The 20,414-nt window shown below is 38.5% G+C and overlaps 1 protein-coding gene across 1 annotated transcript; it reads left to right on the plus strand.

Moving 5' to 3' along the window:
• Nucleotides 1-557: 557 nt before the first annotated feature.
• On the plus strand, nt 558-19,845 carry LOC138739167 (collagenase 3-like). Its single transcript, XM_069890713.1, has 10 exons — nt 558-702; nt 3,254-3,510; nt 5,470-5,618; nt 7,226-7,351; nt 12,055-12,216; nt 13,452-13,566; nt 14,100-14,233; nt 14,656-14,815; nt 16,961-17,064; nt 18,614-19,845. The coding sequence occupies exons 1-10, from the start codon at nt 589-591 to the stop codon at nt 18,712-18,714; spliced, it is 1,422 nt and encodes a 473-aa protein (XP_069746814.1). The 5' UTR covers nt 558-588; the 3' UTR covers nt 18,715-19,845.
• The last annotated feature ends 569 nt before the right edge of the window (nt 19,846-20,414 follow it).

The raw sequence follows: 20,414 nt of genomic DNA on the forward strand, positions 1-20,414 counted from the left end.
CCTCTGGACAAGACAAATCCAAAATCATGCAAGAGACCCTCTTCAGTGCCAGGATGACATTCAGATAAGCATACCTCAGCAGAGCCTGGATCATTGAAAAGGGAGGTTGCTAAAACTGCATAGAAACCAGGAGGCCAAGCTGCCAGTGGCAAGTAAGGTAAATAATATGCCAGTAATGAGTGAAATTTTGAGTGGTCATTTACCTGAAAACCCATTTCTCTCTTTGTGGAATATTTCCAGGATTTTCTGTTTTAGTTCAGATTTACAGCATCTGCAGACATTTGATTTTCAATTAATGAAAAATGAAATGAAAAATCATTATGAGAGCAAATATTACAGGTTGACAGTTATAAATTCATGTAGCCACAGTTGAATTCTTGAAAAATATATAAATATTGGAATGAGGAAGTGGAAGCATGTCCTTAAATGGACATCCTGGCTGTGCGTAACTAGCCATGATACAGATGTTGTTTACTCTTAGTCATATCTGAATCATCCTATAATAAGCAGAGTACAACACATACAATAGTATAAAAACCAGAAAGAGAAGATAAGAACCAGAAGTTTCAGTTAAGTCAGAGGGAAAAGATGAAGTTCTTTTGGTCCCTAGTTTTATTTGTTTTAGTTTATGTAAAATTTTCTTCTGCAGTTCCACAACTTTTTGAAATTGAAGAAAATGATAAGAATTGGCAGTTGGCAGAGGTACTGTACAGAATGCAACTAATAATAAGCTAGCTTTTTCAGAATAATTTTATTTTTCTGACAAGTGAAGGCAACATTAATAATGTTAAAACTTCTGTTTTATTATAAAATTGTAATGAAGGTTCTAGCTAATAGATTGGCTAAATATTTACCAGATTTAATTCATTTAGATCAGGCAGTTTTAATTAAAAATCATTATTTGGCAGATAATATTGTGAAGTTGATTTCTTTGATTAATATTTCTCGGCAGGGATTCAACTACCAATGGTTATTTCATTGGTTGTGGAAGAGGCCTTGGATAGAGTAGAGTGGAGTTTTTTTTTATTTAAAGTTTTAGAGAAGTTTAAATTTAGCCCAATTTTTATTGGTTGGATTAAGGCTTTATATAGAAGTCCTACTGCTAGAGTTGTGACAAATGGACAGCTATCTTCACCTTTTACTTTGACATGATCGACCAGACAAGGCTTCCCTTTGTCACCAGCTTAATTTGCATTAGTTATTGAACATTTGGTTCAGATGATTAGACAAGATAGTAATATTAAAGGTATTAAAGTGAAATCTGATGAATTTAAAATTAATTTATTTGCAGATGATGTTTTGATATATTTAACAGAACCTCAGAATTCTTTGAAGTGTTTGCATGACAGATTGGAACAGTATGTTGAGATATCAGGTTATAAAATCAATTGGGAAAAGAGTGAGATTATGTCATTGGTTGAAATGGATTATTTTTCTTGTAAGGATATTGTGAAATTTAAATGGCCATATCAGATTATGTACTTAGGTGTTAAGGTAGATGGTAATTATGGTCATTTATATGAATTAAATTATTTACTGGTATTGTCTAAAATTAAACATTATTTGAATCAATGGAAAGATTTACCAATTACATTAATAATAAGAGTTAATTGTATTAAAATAAACATTTTTTCTGAATTCAAATTTTATTTCAATCTATTCCTTGTAAGATTCCTCAAACTTTTTTGAAGGATTTAAATGTTTTGGTGAGGAAATTTTTATGGAAGGATAAAATGGTAAGGGTATCTTTACAAAATTTAACTTGGAAATATGAATTATGAGGTTTGCAACTCCCCAATTTTCAAAATTATTATGATGCAGCACAATTGAAATTTATTAATAGGATGTTTGAAATCACAAATATTGAATTATCTCAAATTGGTGAGAAGAGAATGGACCAGTTTATTTATAGATGGAATTCTAAGTTATTGAGTAATTATAATTTACTTGTTTTGAAACACTTAAAGGATTTATGGTATAAGAAAAATGAAGTTATAGGTACTCAAGGTAAGATTTCATGTAAAACTCCTTTGTATCAAAATAAGCTTTTCCCCTTTACACTTCATAATCAACTTATGAAGTTATGGGATCAAAAGGGTATTAAATTTGTGCAAGATTGTTATGAAGCAGGATTTTTAATTTCTTTTTGAAGAATGAAAGAGAAATATGATATATCTTCAAATACTCTTTTTTCTTATTATCAATTTAAAGCTTTATTGTTGGATAATCTTGGACATACTTTACAGTTACTTAAACTGTTTAAAATTTAAAAATTTAAAATTTTACTTACTGAGGGTGGTAAGAAGGGATTTATATCTGAGATGTAGGCTTTATTACAGAATAAAATGCCTAAGTTGGATCTACATAAATCTAGAGTGAAATGGGAGAAAGATTTAGGTGTACATATTTCTCAGGATGATTGGATGAATTTATGTAGGGATAGTATGACTAAAATTATAAATGTAAGGTATTGATTAGTTCATTATAATTTTATTCATCAATTATATTTAACTCCAGAAAAATTAAGGAGATATAATTTTATTTCTTCGGACTTGTGTTTTAGCTGTCATAAGGACGTAGGTTCTTTTTTACATTCTACTTGGCTATGTGGCACAGTAAAACCTTTTTGGAATAGATTTAAGGAACTTATAGAGGTTATTTTGATAGTGAAATTTTCATTAGATCCTTTAGTATTTTTATTGGGTAATATTAAGAGATTGACTTTAGAATTAAGATTAAATAGATTTCAAATTGGATTTTTGAGATTGGCGGTAACTGTGGCTAAAAAATATTTGGCAATTACTTGGAAAAATGAGACTGATTTGAGTATTCAGAGATGGCATTTGGAATTGAGGTCTTGTATTCCACTGGAAAATATAACATATAATTTGCGTGATAATTAATTTTTTATCACAAAACTTGGAGCCCTTATTTGGATTATATGGGCTTGAGTTTTTGAACCCCCTGACTGCACAGTAGTGGTGTCACTCCAATCCATAGCAATTAATTGATGAATTCTGTTATTATGATTGATCTCTTCTTTTTCTTTCTTTTCTTTGGGGTGGGTTAATGGGGGTGGGGTTGGATGGGTGGGTTAGGGAGGGGGTTGTAGGGGTTTAGTTTATTGAAAATATTATGTATATATTTTTGAACTGTTTTTAAGTTCTATTCGATCATTGTATGTTTCAATATTATGCATTATGATGCAATAAATAAAATATTCAAAATAAAAAAAAACACTTTTGCTTTAAAGACTTACCTGAACCAATTTTACAAGCTTGAAAACCATGCAAGAAAATTCACAGCAAAGAGCAGAAATCATGGAGTGACTGATTTCTTATCAGAGAAGATTAGGAAAATGCAAGAATATTTTGGCCTCACGGTAACTGGCTCTCTCAACTCTGAAACATTGGCTGTAATGGAAAAGCCTCGATGTGGAGTCCCTGACATTGCTGAATATAATTTCTTCCCAAGAAAAATGAAATGGAAAAAAAACAACTTAACATACAGGTAATGATTTTCACTGTACTTCACAAAGTCATTTCAATCATTGCTTTTGCTGGTAAAATGACTGTGTGGACTATTATCAGTACAGTATATTTCTAATTATCCAAACTACTTGGGACCGGATGTGTATCAGTTAACTGTACTTTACGGATATTTGAGAAATGGCTTTAAGTAGCCCATTTTAAGCAGCAGAATACTTGTATCAGCCATCACCAATCTGGACACCTCCCCACCACCATTCCCGAACCTGCCCAGGAGCCCGAGGTCCCTGCTCCGATCCCAGCCTAGTGACATCAGCATAAAGCAATGATGAAGAGCCAGGAAAGGTTTTCAAGCAAGAAATAAAGTTTACTTTTTATCTTGAGAACACCTGAGTACACAAGAGCTCCAATGGATTCAAAATGGTGCTAACAGCGTGTCAAGGTCCCACTTGAGAATGGCAGTTAAAAAAAATTTCAACTTGTCATGTCATGTTGCTGCAGAAAATTTTCTCGGATAACTGAAAATTTTGGAAATGTGGTTTTTGGATCATTGGAAATATACTGTACTTCATTTATCCAATAAATTTAGGGGATTAAATAATAAACTTTAAACTGCAAACATATAGAATTTTTTGATTGATTCAAACAGCTTTACAGTTTTCATTGTTTAAGCAACACTTTAATCTTGACCTGCCTTTATTTTAATGAACTAGTTAATTTACACATCTGTTGACAGTTTACTGTAGATTTAGGCTGGTAATTACAAGTTTAGGTAATTTAAAAATGGTAAAATCATTATTAATTCAATCCTCAACAAACTGATTCAGAAAGGGAATTATTTAATCTGTTCACCTTTATTCTTGGCATTGTAAGTCATTCCAAAAAATGTTCAGTTTCCATCTCCTTCTCCATTTTCCTTAGTTCAATCTTTTTCAATTTTGTATCCACATCTTTCCCTGATGTAAATCTATTTTAACTACTGAAGACCACCCTCCTTAACTTCTATTTCTCTCTCTTCATTTTCAATCAACAAATCACATTGGTGAAGGGTGTAGATTTTACGCCTTCATCACAATTTATTTTACTCCAAACCACACCATCAAAGCTAAAGTTCCTGAAATTTATGGTAAAATCTTCAAGCTGAAGAGCAAAGTCTAACAGATAGCATATTCAAGATTCCTTTTATTGTTACATAATAGTACAGAGCATGTAATATTGCTCAACATCATCTTCTTCCTGCTGTAAGGCAGACAATGGGTTGCCAGAATAGATGCCTGGCTCCCCTTTCAGAATGAGAATGAGAAAAGTAAAAGAGGCTCCCTTCAGAGTCTCTGATTCAACTCCAGGTCTTCCACAGCCTCTGCAGCTGCACAGACTCCTGTCCGATTCATGGGCAACCTGAGCTCCAGTTTCAGCCCCTGAATTGATCAGGAAGCCTTCAGTGTCTGAGCCCCTTCGGTAGCCCTTCTTGGTCTCAGCACCCTCTCAAATCCTGGCTCTGTTCCCAAAGTATCAGTGTCCAGTGGGCTACAGCCTGTGCAGTCCTCTGACTGCAAGTTGCCCGCAGCCTTTGTGGTCCGTAGCAATGGAGTCCCTTGCTGGTTCCGCACCATCCTGTAGGGCCAACTGCTTCGTCTTCTCAACAGGTGGTGTTCTCCCTGTTTCTGGTGCCCTCTGCTGGTCCACTCTTCCCTGGAGTCTTCAACCCCTTGTGGTCGCTGTGGCTGAAGGATTTTTGTTTTATAACAGGGTGCTTAGTGCCTGTCTGGAAGCGTCAGCATTAGAATCAGCTGGATGAACCCTCTGAAGTAGCACTGTGTCTTTGCTCTCCACTCCCCTGGGTCTGCACCAGTGGCAGCACTGCCATTCCAACAGCTCTGGTAGTGCCAAATTTCTAAGATGTTGTGAAATGTCCCATTCCTGGAAGATTTAATCAATTGTATTCAGTGCAAATTCTTATATTGTGTTTTGTTCAATAAAGAATTCTAAACTATACACTGGATATTTCATCTGCTAATGTTGACATGGTGATAGAGAAGGCTTTGAAGGTTTGGAGTGATGTCACCCCTTTGAAATTCAGAAAAATCAATGAGGGAGAAGCTGATATTATGATCTCATTTGGGACCAGAGGTATGAACACATTTTATATTTTTATTACTGCTTGGAGAATTCATTTAGAAGTAAACAATAACTATTTTGAAGAATTATCACATGAAAAGTTAAAGCAAGTAAACAGAATTTTTGAAGTTTGAACGAAATATCATGGTCCAATGTATTAAAACACAATGTGGACGATTCACAATTTGTGAGAGTTGAAGAAAACACAGACTTAACATTTTAGAAATGTTGGGCATTGGAATAGTGGTTAGATTTATAAAATAATAGCTCAAGTTTTGGAACATTGATCCATTGGCATACATTTAAATCTCATCATATCATTTGTAAAAATTAAATTCAAGACATTAAATATCTGTGGAATTTTTTAAAAGTTACTCTCCATAAAAGTATCTATGAAAATACTGATTGTTGGAAAAGCCCAATAGTTTGCTCATGGTTTTTGGAGTATGAAATCTGCTGCCTTTATCTGGTGGGACCTATATGTGACTCCAGATCAATCATCTTGCTTGACTCCTTATTGTTTCCTCAGTTCAGGGGTGTCCACTTACCAAGCATGCATAAAAACAAACAAAATATATATGATTTTTTTTGACTGAGAAGAATTCCCATTTAGTCCAGGTTTTTAAGGATGGGATTTGGCTCTGCACTCCAAAAGCACAACAACCTGCAGGATTACTGGTTAATGTAAAAACACAGAAATGTTGGAGAAACTCAGCAGGTTTCACAGTATCAATAGGAGATACAGATACATGACTGACATTTCAGGCCTGTCTTCATCTCTGCTGAGTTCCTCCAGCATTTCTGTGTTTTTACTACAATCACAGCACTTGAAACTTGAATGTTTTACTTGGATTACTGTTAATTACTGGCCAACGCTTAAAAATGCAATGTTACATAATGTTTGAGATTTGTTTGTAAAAAATGAAAGTAAATTTTTTCTCAAACCAACTCTGTTAAAATGTTGCAGGGCTGTTGGCTACAAATGAACTTCAGCTATGGAGCACCAGAGGGCAACTGGTTCCTGTGCATAGGTGTGCTATTTTAGGTGCCAGGATGTTAAGAGTTAATCTGAGACTTCACGGGTAAACTGAAGATAGTGACTGACTCTTTTACACCAACACTTTGGCCATCACCTTCTTGAGGTTGCTTTGGCAACAATGTTGAAGAGGTTTTGAAGGAGAATGCTCATCTAGTTATTCTAGAAATATAGAAAAAAGGTTTATAAATTCTTTCCCAAGGGCCCAGGAATAGCAGGAATGTTCCATTTGACTCCAAATGTATAGTACAGCTTTCTAGGTGAAGAGACTCTTCCTTTTATATTTCTTCGCCTCATAAATAACATTCCAGATGATTCAGTATTAAACTGTCCTGAACCTGGAGATATCTGGTGAGGTGCCTGATGGTTTCCTAATTTCAAGAGTAGTGTGGTAAAGAGTTCCCACTTTCTATGGAGCAAATATCACACTGTCAGGATTTTCTTGTGATTAAAATCCATCCTTGCAATGCTTGGTGCAGAGATAAAATTGAGAAAATCAGATAAATAATGTTTCATTTGTTTTCCTCAAATTTGTCACAGTTTCCAAAATCATTTTTGACACATTTGTGTTCTTTATATGCAGAACATGGAGATAATTACCCATTTGATGGACCTCATAATGTTCTAGCCCACGCTTTTCCTCCTAATGAAGGCATGGGAGGAGACACTCACTTTGACGAAGATGAAAAATGGACAATGAAGTCAAATGGTAAAAATATTCAATGATTTTATTAATATAATAATCATTTGTGATAATGTTCATAAGCCAATAAGATCTGTTTAAATTGGTGATTCTCAACATTTTTCCTTCCACTCACTTTAAGTTTTCCCTATGACATAGGTGCTCTGTGATTAGTAAGGGATTGCTTAAGGTGGCATTTGGGTGAAAAGAAAAAGGTTGAAAACCACTATTTTAATCATACCTAATTGATTTGTTATGTGTACTGTTTCATAACTCCAAAGGAAATGAGCCAATGACAATTTTTCTTATTATTTCTGTAACAATTGGGTCTTGAGCAATAATTCTCAACCTTTCCTTCCCACTCACATACCACCTTAAGCAATTCCTTATTAATCACAGAGCACCAATGGCATAGGGATTACTTAAAGTGGTATGTGAGTGGAAAGAAAATGGCTGAGAACCATTGGTTTAAATGGCAAGTAAGTTGTTAGCTAGCAATGTTAATTATGAGAATATATCTTCCTCAGAATATGTTACTCTAAAACCTCCTTTTTCTGGTGGAGATTTAATTCTGAAGAATTGCTTCATTTTATCATTACACAGAATTTTAGTTAGATTATAAATTGTTAAAGCTTTTCACCATGAACCTTGTTTAAAGTATTGAGAGAAAGAAACACACAAATGCCTTTAGAAATTCAGCAGGTCTAACAGTGCCTTTATGTAGCAAAGGTAAAGATACAAAGCCAATGCTTCGGGCTTCAGCCCTTCATCAAGGTGTAGGGGAACATGAGAGATGTCTGAACAAAAGGGGAAAAGGGGGAGGGGAGTGGTGAGGGTGGGAGATGATAGGTGGAGGGAGAAGTGGGGATGACCGCAGGAAGGGGGTGGAGTCTAGGCTAGGTGGAGAGAGAGGAAGTAGGAACTGGAATAACTAATTTAAGGTGGTGGGGAGGGGGAGGGGGAAAAAGCAAGCTGATTAGTGGAATGCAGTGAACTCAATGTTCATCCCCTGGGGTTGGAGAGTGCCCAAATGAAAAATGAGGTGTTGTTCCTCCAATCAGTCAAAGGTCAGGGTGGGGTAGTGTGAAAGGTCATGGACAGACAAGTGAGCTTGAGAGTGTGACTCAGAATTGAAATGGTTGGCTACGGGGCGGTTGCTTTTGTTGCAGACTGAGAGGAGGTGCTGGGCGAAGCAATCTTTTAATCTGCGACCTGTCTCTCTGATGTAGAGAAGCCACTGAGGGTGCACTGGATGCAGTAAATGAATTCTTGGAGGTACAGGTGAAGTGTTGCTTCACCTGAAAGGTCTGATTGGGACCTCGGACCGTGAAGAGGGAGGAGCTGTGAGTGCAGGTATTACTCCTCCTATGACGACAGTGGAAGGTGCTGGGGAGAGGGGTGATGAGTGGGGAGGGAAGAGTGCACAAGGGAGTCACAGAGGGAGCGATCCCTACAGAATGCTGAGAGGGGAGGAGAAGGAAAAATGTGTCTGGTAATGGGGTCCTGTAGTAAGTACCAGAAATTCCAGCAGATAATGTGTTGGATGCAGAGGCTGGTGGGCTGGTAGGTGAGGACGAGGGGGATTCTGTGCTTATTATCTCTAGGGGCGGGGGGCTAGGGCAGATGAGTGGGGAACGGAGGAGGTTTGGGTGAGGACTGAGTTAATAGTGATTGAGGGAAAGCCACGTTTGTGGAAGAAAGCAGACATTTCAGAGGCTCTGGACTGGAAGACCTCATCTTGGGAACAGATGTGGCAGAGATGGAGGAATTGAGAGAAGGGGATGGAGTCCTTGCAGGGGACAGGGTATGAGGATGTGTGGTCCAGGAGGGTTAGTAATAAATGTCACTGGAGAGTCTGTCTCCTGAGATGGATACAGATAGATCCAGAAAAGGGAGAGCGTTATCAGAGATGGACCAGATGAGTTTGAGGTCAGGGTTGAAATTGGCCACAAAATTGATGAGCTCATCATGGGTGCATGAGGCCGGCCCAATGTAGTCATCGATGTACCGGTGGAAGAGTTGGGGGGGAGGGTGTGTTTGACTGTGTAGGCTTGTAGCATGTTTTTCTCCACAAAATCCACAAACAGGCAGACACAGCTGGGAGCCATGCGGGTACCCATCATTACTCATTTAATCTGGAAGTAGTGGGATGAGTTGAAGGAAAAATTGTTAAGGGTGAGGACAAGTACTGCCAGGGAGAGAAGGGTGGTGGTGGAAGGTGACTGCTCAGGTCTGAGGTCCAGGAAAAAAACAAAGTTCTTTAAGGCGGCCTGTGTGAGGAATGGAGGTGTAAAGGGATTGGTCATCCATCATGAAGATGAGGCGGTCCAGTTTGGGGAATCTGAAGTCTTGGAAGAGGTGGAGGGTGTGTGAGGTGTTGCGGATGTAGGTGGGAAGGGATTGAGCTAGGGGAGAAAAGATGGAGTCAAGGTAGAATGAAAATAGTTCAGTGGGGCAAGAGCAAACAGAGAGAATGGGTCTGCCCAGATGGTTAGGTTTATGTATCTTGGGTAGAAGGTAGAAATGGGTGGTGCAAGGAAGGAAGACAGTCAGGTTGGTGGCCATGGGGGGTGGGGGGGGGGGGGAGATGCCCAGAGGTCAATGATGTAAGAGATGATGTTGGAGACAGTGACTTAATGGGTGATGGTGGGGTCCTGTGGGAGGAGTTGATAGGAGGAAGTGTCTGAGAGTTGTTGACTGGCCTCAGCAAGGTAGAGTGCACCATACTACAACAGCATCACCCTTGTCTGCAGGTTTGTTAGTGAGGTTAGGGTTGTTGCGGAGGGAGTGGAAGGTGGAGCGTTCTGAGGAGGTGAGGTTGGAGTAGGAGAGGAGGGTAGTGAAGTTGAGATGGTTGATGTCCTGGCGGTAGTTGAAGATAAAAAGGTCCAGAGCTGCCAGCTGGCTAGGAGGAGATGTCCAGGAGGAGGAAGGGGTCTTGAAGCCAAGAAAGGGTCTTGGGGGGGGTGATGGAGAGTTGCGGCCAAAGTAGTGGACCTGAAGGCAGAGGCAACAGAAGAAGAGTTCAGCATTGCAGTGAGTGTGTGGAACTCATTGAGGTGTGGATGGGGGGGGGGGGGGACGAAGGTAAGACCTCTGCTGAGGATAGAGTGCTCCAACTCTGAGAGGGGAAGGTCAGAGGGGATAGAAAAAACCAGGCAAGGGTCAGAATGGGAGTTGTCCTGGTGGAGGGTGATGGAGGGAGGGGGGGGGTTGGAGAGTTCCAAGGATGGAGAGGGGAAGTGGCGAAGGTTGGGGGATTACCAAGTGGAAGTTGGGGGACAGAGGAAGGGGGTAGGGAAGTGTGTGGGGGGAGGATGGGGGAGGGTGAGAGAGAGAGAGAGGGGGAGAGGATAAAAGGGGGTAGCCTGAGGGAGGGGGGAGAAAGGAATTGGTGGTTGGATGGTAGGGGGCAAGAGGGGGCAGAGAGTGGGAGATGGGGGTGGAGTAGTAGGAGGTAAGGGAAGGAGGAGTAGGGGGTTTAGGTAAGTGGGATCCAATAGAGAGATCAGGTGTCTGGAGTCACGTGGGACGAGTCAGCGAGGAAGGCTCCACCGCCTTCTGCAGGTCCAATCCTGGAGTCAGCAGCGGTGGCATCAGGAGGTGCAGTGAGTGGGAGGTTGGAGCCTGGGTTGGGGTGGGCAGCGGTGGCACCAGACACCAGACACATTTTTTCCTTACCCTCTTAGCCTTCCATTGGTACTACTTCCTCTGTGACTCCCTTGTGCACTCTTCCCTCCCCACCCATTGCCCACCCCCCCACCCCCCAGCACCTTCCTCTGTGGTCATAGGAGGAGTAATACCTGCACCCACAACTCCTCCCTCTTACGGTCCGATGTCCCAATCAGACCTTTCAGGTGAAGCAATACTTCACCTGTACCTCCAAAGAACTCATTTACTTCATCCAATGCACCATCTGTGGCCTTCTCTACATCAGAGAGACCAGTCACAGATTAGGAGATCGCTTTGCCCAGCACTTCCTCTCCGTCCGCAACAAAAGTGACCTCCCCATAGCCAACCATTTCAATTCGGAGTCACACTCTCAAGCTCACATATCTGTCCATGGCCTTTCAAACTACCCCACCCTGAACATTGGCTGATTGGAGGAACAACACCTCATTTTTCATCTGGGTACTGTCCAATCCCAGAGCATGAATTTGAGTTCATTGCATTCCACTCATCAGCTTGCTGCCTCCCTCCCCCCAACTTAACGAGTTATTCCAGTTCCTATTTCCTTTCTCTCTCCACCTATATTAAACTCCTCCCCACTCCCTGCGGTCCTCCCCCCCCCCACTCCACCTATCATCTCTCACCCTCATCACATAACCCCCCTTCCCCCTTTTGTTCAGACATCTCTCATGTTCTCCCACACCTTGATGAAGGGTTCCAGACCGAAATGTTGCTGATGTATCTTCACCTTTGCTACATAAAGGCACTGTTTGACCTGCTGAGTTTCTCCAGCATTTGTGTTTTTTTCACTTCACCACGGTGTCAACAGAATTCTGTGTTTTACCCTTGTTTAAAGTATTTGTTGATGAAATTTATTAATACTATTTTAAAATATATCTAAGGAAAATAATGATAGAAGATTTAGGTGAAATTGATGTCAGTCCTGCCATAATCCATGTGGTTAATACTTTGTTATTTAGACATTGCCTGATGGTTATGTTAAGTATACATCAGAGGATCAAGTTTTATAACAGGTTTTAAATTGTGATCCTACTTCTTAGGGTATAATCTTTTTCTTGTGGCTGCCCATGAGTTTGGACATGCATTGGGACTTGCTCACTCTCAAGATCCTGGGGCACTAATGCATCCAGTGTACACATACTCAAATATGAAGGGGTTCCGCCTCGCTCGTGATGATGTTAATGGAATTCAGGCACTGTATGGTAGGTTTAAGCATAAAATGAATGCTGAAGATATAGATAGTTAAAGGGCCTCCAATATAATATTATAATATGATACAAAGAATTTATAAATAATGAACATACCTTGTCACCAGTAATTCATCCAGAATAAACAAATTGCCATATGACAAAATAACTAAAATTTGTTGATGTTTCTTTTATCTATTTCTACTGGATCTCTGGATTAAATGTAAACTGTTTGGTACATTACATTTATCTGGTATATTGTTATCTGAGATCAGAAAGAAATGTCTATAGTTTACCAAAATGTCTATGTGTTGAGTGTTCTTTGTATTTCTTGACTCCATAGTTCATTATATTGTTAAGAAGAAGGGGGAAAATCACATACATTCCTGTAATTTAAGTACTTCAAATGCCCATGAAGATGATTTTTCTGCTTTGATGGGTCTTGGAGTATTGTTCCAGATAACCATTCCATTTCTATGTTTTCTCGATGCCACATTCACAAAGCTCCTTTCAAAATTTCTTGTCATAGCTCATTCCTTGAAAGATGATTACATGGGCATTTATACACCATCATTTCTATTAGTACAGTAAATCAAAACTGAAAACAAACCAGCCTTTCCATTATACTCCCCGATTTAATGACATTATTCTGATTTTTTAATGCTACTGACTGATGTCCCTTATTAAATAATAACTCTACCATGTGATGATGATCTCTTGAAACTGTACCTTCAGCAAGTTTTACACCTTCGTCACTTCCCTTCCAATATATCTTCTTTCACAGATATGAAAGTTTAATTTTCTTGACTTGGTCTCTTTCATTGAAAGATTGGTACAGTCATTTTCAAAGCAATATACCCTGAGAGTCCAACAGAAATATTTGTAAATGAGAAAATTTTGCTCAGACTACTTTCCAAAATTTTTTATCATTCTGACTGTGGTGTAGCATTAATAGGAAAATCATGTAGTAAATCGCTACTTTTATTTCTTCCTATCTCTTGAAAATTCTGGTATGACCTTGATATTAAAAGTTTACCTCATATACCTCAGAGGTTCTGTAGGGTCATTAGACCTTGCACCATAATCCTGAAAAATGAACAAAAAAAAAAATCAAATATATCGAAACATGTTTGTGCGCACTAGAATTAAAGTGGGGTTGCGCTGGAAATCTGTTGTGATTTGTGAGCGCTTTCAAAACATTTAGTAGACTTTTCTACATTGTTTGACAATGTTTGTTTAATTTACACAAGGTCCATCAAATGAGGTGATGCCACCACCAGCAGAAACTCCTGATGCTTGTGACCCTCATTTGTCTTTTGATGCTGTTGCTAGTCTTCGTGGAGAGATGTTATATTTTAAGAACAGGTATGAACTAGGCAGAATATTTCAAAACAGTGTTATCAATAAGATTAATACAGTTTCATGTTTGAGATATTTGAGTAAATAATAAGTGATAATTCCTCTTATTTTACTACTGAATGATGTAGTGATAATTTAGGGCAGGTGAAGAAGGTGCAAAGGCTGTATAGACACTCATGTTCCTATTGCATTTAGGAAACAATGGAAACCAGTACAGTCGTTATTAACCGGGCACATTGATGGGTTACAGAGGGAAAGGAATTTATAAATTTCCAATATCCCATAGTCTTCTTGATCCAGTGAAACATATTTTAACTGTATTCGCTTTTGTAATAAAGAAGTGATATTTATCAACAGAAAGAATCATCTTCCTTTTTAAGATCTGTTTCTGAAGAAGCTGAAATAAAATCTTTTTTGAAATTGTCTCTGCTGCTGATGTTAAATAACCAACAAAATGTAATGTATAGTGGAAAATGTCAAAAGTGCATCTCTCGCAGGGTACTCCTTATATATTCCAATCATTTCTTATCACTTACTAGGTTTCTCTGGAGAAAACATACAAGACAACCTACTGCTGAGCTGATTCTAATTAAATCATTCTGGCCAAAACTTCCAGGCAGTATTCATGCTGCTTTTGAAAATAAAAAAAATGATTTGCTCATTGTTATTAAAGGTGGGCCCCATTTCTTTACTTCACTAAAGAACAAAGCAACGGATTATGGTAATGGATAGTGCTGATAAAAGCAAAATTGCAGTTTGATTGAGATTTGAAAAAAGCACAACAAATTCATATTTCATTCCTAATTCATGTCTTGACCATTTTGATTAAAATTTGTGTGTAGAAGCAATAATGTTCTTTAAGTGGGCACCTGTTATGATGTATATGATTAAGAGTTTCAATAGACTGAGGTATCAGAAATTTCTTTCCCACAATTGCAAGCCTTGTAAAAAACAATCAATGAGAGAGGGCGATGTAAGGGGAGGCTTGGGATTTGGTTGACTGCCTAAAGAAAATGGTGCTTCTTGAGCAGATATTTAAAGGGAAAACACGTTTGTTGATTAGCAGATTGTAACACATGTCTTGTAATCCAATAGGAACGAAATACTGGGCCATCAATGGCTATGACATCATGTCAGGATATCCAAAGTCCATCCACACATTTGGTATTCCAAAACATATCAAGAAAATAGATGCAGCTGTTCATATAGAAGAGACTTCAAAGACATTATTCTTTGCAAGAGGCCAATATTGGAGGTAATGATTTGTTCCATAAAATATTTAAGGAAATTGTGCAGTTTCCATTGCAACAATCATTGTTGCTGTAGATCTATAGAACCATAGAACAATTACTGTATAGAAACAGGCCACCTCAGTCTCTCGAGTCTGTGCCAAACCATTTTTTCCTAGTCCCACTGACTTGCACCAGCCCATAGCTCTCCATACTTCTCCCATCCATGTACCGGTCCAAATTTTCCTTAAATGTTAAAATTGAACCTGCATTTACCACTTCAGCTGGCAGCTCGTTCCACACTCCCACCACTCTCTGTGTAAAGAAGTTCCCCCCAAACATTTCCCCCTTCACCCTTAATCCATGTCCTCTGGTTTGTATCTTACCTACCTTCAGTGGAAAAAGCTTATGTACATTTACTGTCTATCCCACTCATAATTTTAAATACTTCTATCAAATCTCTCTGGATTCTTCCTCACTCCAAGGAATAAAGTCCTAACCTGTTTAAATTTTCCCTGTAACTCAGTTCCTAAAGTCCCTGCAACATCCTAGTAAATCTTCACTGTACTCTTTCCATCTTATTGATATCTTTCCTGTAGTTAGGTGACCAAAACTGCATACAATATACCAAATTTGACCTCACCAATATATTATACAACTTTAACATTACTTCCCAACTCTTGTACTCATTACTTTGATTTATGAAGGCCAATATGTCAAAAGTTCTCCTTAGAACCTTATCCACCTGTGATGACACTTTCAAGGAATTATGTATGTATATTCCCAGATCCCTCTGTTCTACCTCACTCCTCAGTGTTCTACCATTTACCATGTATGTCCTCTCTTGGTTTGTCCTTCCAAAATGGAACACCTCACACTTGTCTGCATTAAATTCCATCTGCCATTTATCATCCCATTTTTCCAGCTGGTCCAGATCCCTCTGCAAGTTTTCTTCACTGTCCACAACACCTCCAATCTTAGCATCATCTGCAAACTTGCTGATCCAATTTACCTCATTATCATTTATATCATTGATATAGATGACAAACAACAATAGTCCCAGCACTAATGCCTGGGGCACACCACTAGTCACAGGCCTCATCCACCACTACTCTCTGGCTTCTCCCGTCCAGCCATTGTAGAATCCAGTTCACTACTTCACCATGAATACCGAGTGTCTGAACCTTTCTGACTAACCTTCTATGTGGGACCTTCTCAAAGGCCTTACTAATATCCATGTAGACAATATCCACAGCTTTTCTTTCATCAACTTTCCTGGTAACCTCCTCAAAAAACTCTCAAAGATTGGTTAAACATGACCTATCACACACAAGGCCATGTTAATTATCCATTATCAATCCATGGCTATCTAAATAATTGTATATCCGATCTCTTAGAACATCTTCCAGTAATTTACCTACCACGACATCATGCTTACTGGCCTGTAATTCCAGGATTACTTTTGGAGCCTTTTTTAAACAGTGGAACAACTTGAGTTACCCTTTAATCCTTGTGGCTAAGGACATTTTAAATATTTCTGCCAGAGCCTCTGCAATTTCTACACTAGCTTCCCTCAAGGTCCAAGGGAATATCTTGCTAGGCCCTGGGGATTTATCCATCCTTATTTGGTTTAAGACAGCAAGCAGTTTCTTCTCTTTAATCTGTAAAGGTTCCATGACCTCATTGCTTGTTTTCCTTACTTCTCACAACTCTGTACCCATTTCCTGAGTGAATACTGATGAAAAAGAATTTAAGATCTCCCCCATCTCTTTTGGCTCCATACAAGGCTGATCACTCTGACCTTCAAGGAGACCAATTTTGTCCATCACTATCCTTTTGCTCTTAATGTACCTTAAAACCCTGAGGATATTCCTTCAACTTGCTTGCCCAAAGCAACTTCATGTCTTCTTTTAGCCTTCCTGTGTTTTTTTATAGCTTTTCTTGCATTTTTTTCAATACTCCTCAAGAACCTCATTTGCTCCTGTAATGCACCTCTCTCTTCTTCTGAACCAAATCCCCAATATCCCTCAAAAACCATGGTGTAGCTCACCTGACAATACTTACATGTTTTGTGATTAATTTTATGATTTCTTTTTGGAAGAACATGTATAATTCATTTATCAAGTGTTTATGTTGAAGGTGAATTTTCATAACTTTTTTTTGCCTTTTAGCTATGATGAAGTTAAGCAGACCATGGATGAAGGTTATCCTCACCGCATAGTCGATGATTGGCCAGGAGTTCCTCGCTGGATTAATGCAGCCATGGAATTTAAAGGTAAATTTGGACCAAACTTTTTTATGAATTAATTAAAGTATTGATTTTTTTCAATGATTAAAGCAGCATTTTTATGAAAGTTTCCACAGGTCAAGGCAGTGAAGGGTTACCGAAGGTAAATGGAGTTAGCAGGAATACCGAGTTGAATTCTAGTTAAATTATTTCTAAAATAATCTGATTATTCTATCTACATCATAAAAGTTCCAGTGTGATACCTGATCAATAGAGAGATGTGACAAGGAGAGCTATATTGGGGTCAGTAGAATTAAATTAAATTAAATATTTCTAGTTCATGGACTTTCATAACATACAACCCATTTATTCTATGCCATTTTTCACACCAATCCCATCCGCCCACTTATTTTCCCATAATCTGTTCTCTCACACATATTTCTTTAATTCTCCCATCATCCAACTGTACAAGGGGTAATTTACAGTAACTAAGTAATCATGGACAGTGCAGTTAACTAGTGTAGTGGTTAGCAGAATGCTGTTACAGTGCCAGGTTTGAATCCGGTGCTGTCTTAAGGAATGTGCATGTTCTTGCCATGTCTGCGTGGATTTCCTCTGGGTGCTCTGGTTACCTCCCACCCTTCAAAATGTACTGGGGTTGTAGGTCAATTGGGTGCAATTGGGCAGCATGGGCTTGTGGACCAAAAGGGGCTGTTCTGTGCTGTATGTCTAAAAAAAAATCTAATAACCAGCAATTCATTGGAATACGGCAGGAAAATTAGTGCACCTTGATGAACCCCCTTCTCGGTCACATGGAGAATGTGCAAAGTATGCAAAGACAATGATGGAGTTCAGAATCAAATCTCAGTTATATTTTTAACAATTGTATAAAGAATCTGGCTGATAAATTATGAAACTAAATGTAATAATACTGAAAGAAGCATTTATTGTTCTGCAATTTACAATTTACATAGCTTCCTTTTCTGAAGCATTTGGTATCCTTAGACCATATTGCTTTTCTGAAAATAAACTAAATGGTCAGATGTGTCGTGTTCAGTGGAAAACTAGTTGGTAAAGATTTGTAGGTATCCTCATCCCTTTTCATTGGAAAAAGAGGCTAAATAAATGAAAGGGCTCCTTATATCCCACTGGGACCAACATTGGCAGGAATGCCAGAAAAGTGATGCAAATGACCTCTTGTGGGATTTTTCCCCCGAGTTTCTTAACTCCAGAGTTTAGGTGAAGCCCTGCACATTTACTATTCATTCCTGATTGATGTCTGCCTAGTTTGACATCACTTCAAATTCTACCAGTGCACCATTTCTGACATGATGTTATAATGAAAATTTGATACCATACTGCTTTTAACACCATTGTTGGAAGCACATTATTCAATAATTAACTTCTTTCTGACTTGTTCTTTCAATTAGTAAATGCAGATAACTTGTTCCAAACTGATTTTTCAAGCTGTTCAAGATCTGAAATTCTTTTGAAAAAAATTGTAGAATATTGCTTGCAATGCAGAACTCTAAGTGTGCATCTGTTGGTCGAACCTGATGGTGGAATTTCAGTTGATGGGTTTCATATTGTTTTGCAGGATATGTTTACTTCTTCAGTAGATCATTTCAGATCATCTTCAGCATGAGTGAGCAACGCATCTTTGAAATACAAAGAATTAATTCACTGATGGGATGTTAAATACCTCGCCTTTTCAAACTGACATTAATGATCGAATTCTACCAACTTTGCCAAAAGAGGTGATTCATTAGAACCAGAATAGACATATGATTAGTTTAGCCTGTTTGTACAACAGAAAGTGGGCTCACCTCACTGACAAAAGGCAAAGGAGGAAAAACCCAACACCCAACCCCAACCAACCAATTTTCCCTTGCAACCGCTGCAATCGTGTCTGCCTGTCCCGCATCGGACTTGTCAGCCACAAACGAGCCTGCAGCTGACGTGGACTTTTTACCCCCTCCATAAATCTTCGTCCGCAAAGCCAAGCCAAAGAAAAAGAACAACAGAAAGTAAAATGATAATCTGGTGCCCTGGGGACATTTCCAAACAATTGGATTTTACTCTTATTAACATTACAACATAATTGTATTTCACATTTTTTTTAACTTATTATGCAGGGATATTATAAATTTTCCTGTGAACATCATTAGGTTGAGCAAAGACCCTCAGTGACTTTCAGCTTGCAAGTTCCAACTTGTCAAATAAGCAGAAGGAAACAAACATTCCAGACTGGGCCTGGGCTCTGCTGTTCACCCTGCTCACACAGTAACATGCAAATCTGTAGACTACAAGTCCATAGATAACAAGGATTAATGTTGCAATGTGACCAAATGTTGAACTCTCTGGGATTGCCCAACAATTGGATGGCAGATTATAGGAGTTTCACTATAATGTGCTGGGAACAAATTAAATCTTTGTTTACATTTGGAATGTTTAAATAATTTAATACTATTCCATTACATAGCATTTTTACTGTAATTTTATGTTTTGCTGCTTAAATAAGTTTAGTATTTATTTATAACAAGAGTTTGTGTCGCTTATGTAATATGAGGTATTTTATTCAATAATATCTGGTTGGAAATAAGAGATAAAATCTTTTTGCGAGTCAAGCTGAGTGAAATATTTCTTAATTTATGAGGAAGTAGTTGAATACAGGAAACTGAGCCCCATCATTTTCACCAAATCAAAATTGTACATAACTTTATTGCCTTTCTGATATTATGTGGATTTTGTCACAGGTTATTTGTGTCTCTATGTTTATATGAAATAAACATGAATCTATCTTTACCAGAAGATCAATCTTTGATTCAAGTCGCTGGTTTTCACATTACTGTCTGCAATCTATCAATTCCATCGGAATTTAGAAATCACCAGATTTCTTAAATCTGCCTTTTCCCCTTCCTTCTATTTGCTGTGTGTATTCATGAAGAATATTTCTCGGAAGAACATATGGAAATGATGTTGGACACAATCCTGGCCTATTTCCTCACTACTCAGAGAGAATCACTTACACCAATAATTTGCTTAGTATTGGCACTTTCATTGAAATGAAATTCAATTAAAATGATTCTGACACAGAGAGCTGCTTTGTGTTGGCCCTGTTTGCACTTTATCCACCAACTTTATTCATGTACGTTGCATATCCAAAACTCCTATCTCACCCTGACCTACACAGCCATTCAACTGTTATTCTATGAACACTGCAGCTTTCATGTGTTTGTCCAGAAATGAGACTTAAACACTGATAAACAAGGCTTAACAGAACAATGATCACTAACAGAGTTCCAAATAAACCACGAGGTTCACTGGATGAAATGAAGATGAGCTGTGGTGGTGGTCATGGAGACAAGGGGGCAAGATGCCCTCCAATCTCCAGGAAA

The sequence above is a fragment of the Narcine bancroftii genome, chromosome 7, assembly GCF_036971445.1.
Source record: "Narcine bancroftii isolate sNarBan1 chromosome 7, sNarBan1.hap1, whole genome shotgun sequence".
Lineage (NCBI taxonomy): Eukaryota > Metazoa > Chordata > Chondrichthyes > Torpediniformes > Narcinidae > Narcine > Narcine bancroftii.

Coding starts and splice junctions, on each gene's coding strand:
- LOC138739167 (XM_069890713.1), top strand. CDS start 589: ATGAAGTTCTTTTGGTCCCTAGTTTTATTTGTTTTAGTTTATGTAAAA. Junction 703..3,253: donor AGAATTGGCAGTTGGCAGAG/GTACTGTACAGA, acceptor TTTGCTTTAAAG/ACTTACCTGAACCAATTTTA. Junction 13,567..14,099: donor ATGTTATATTTTAAGAACAG/GTATGAACTAGG, acceptor ATCACTTACTAG/GTTTCTCTGGAGAAAACATA.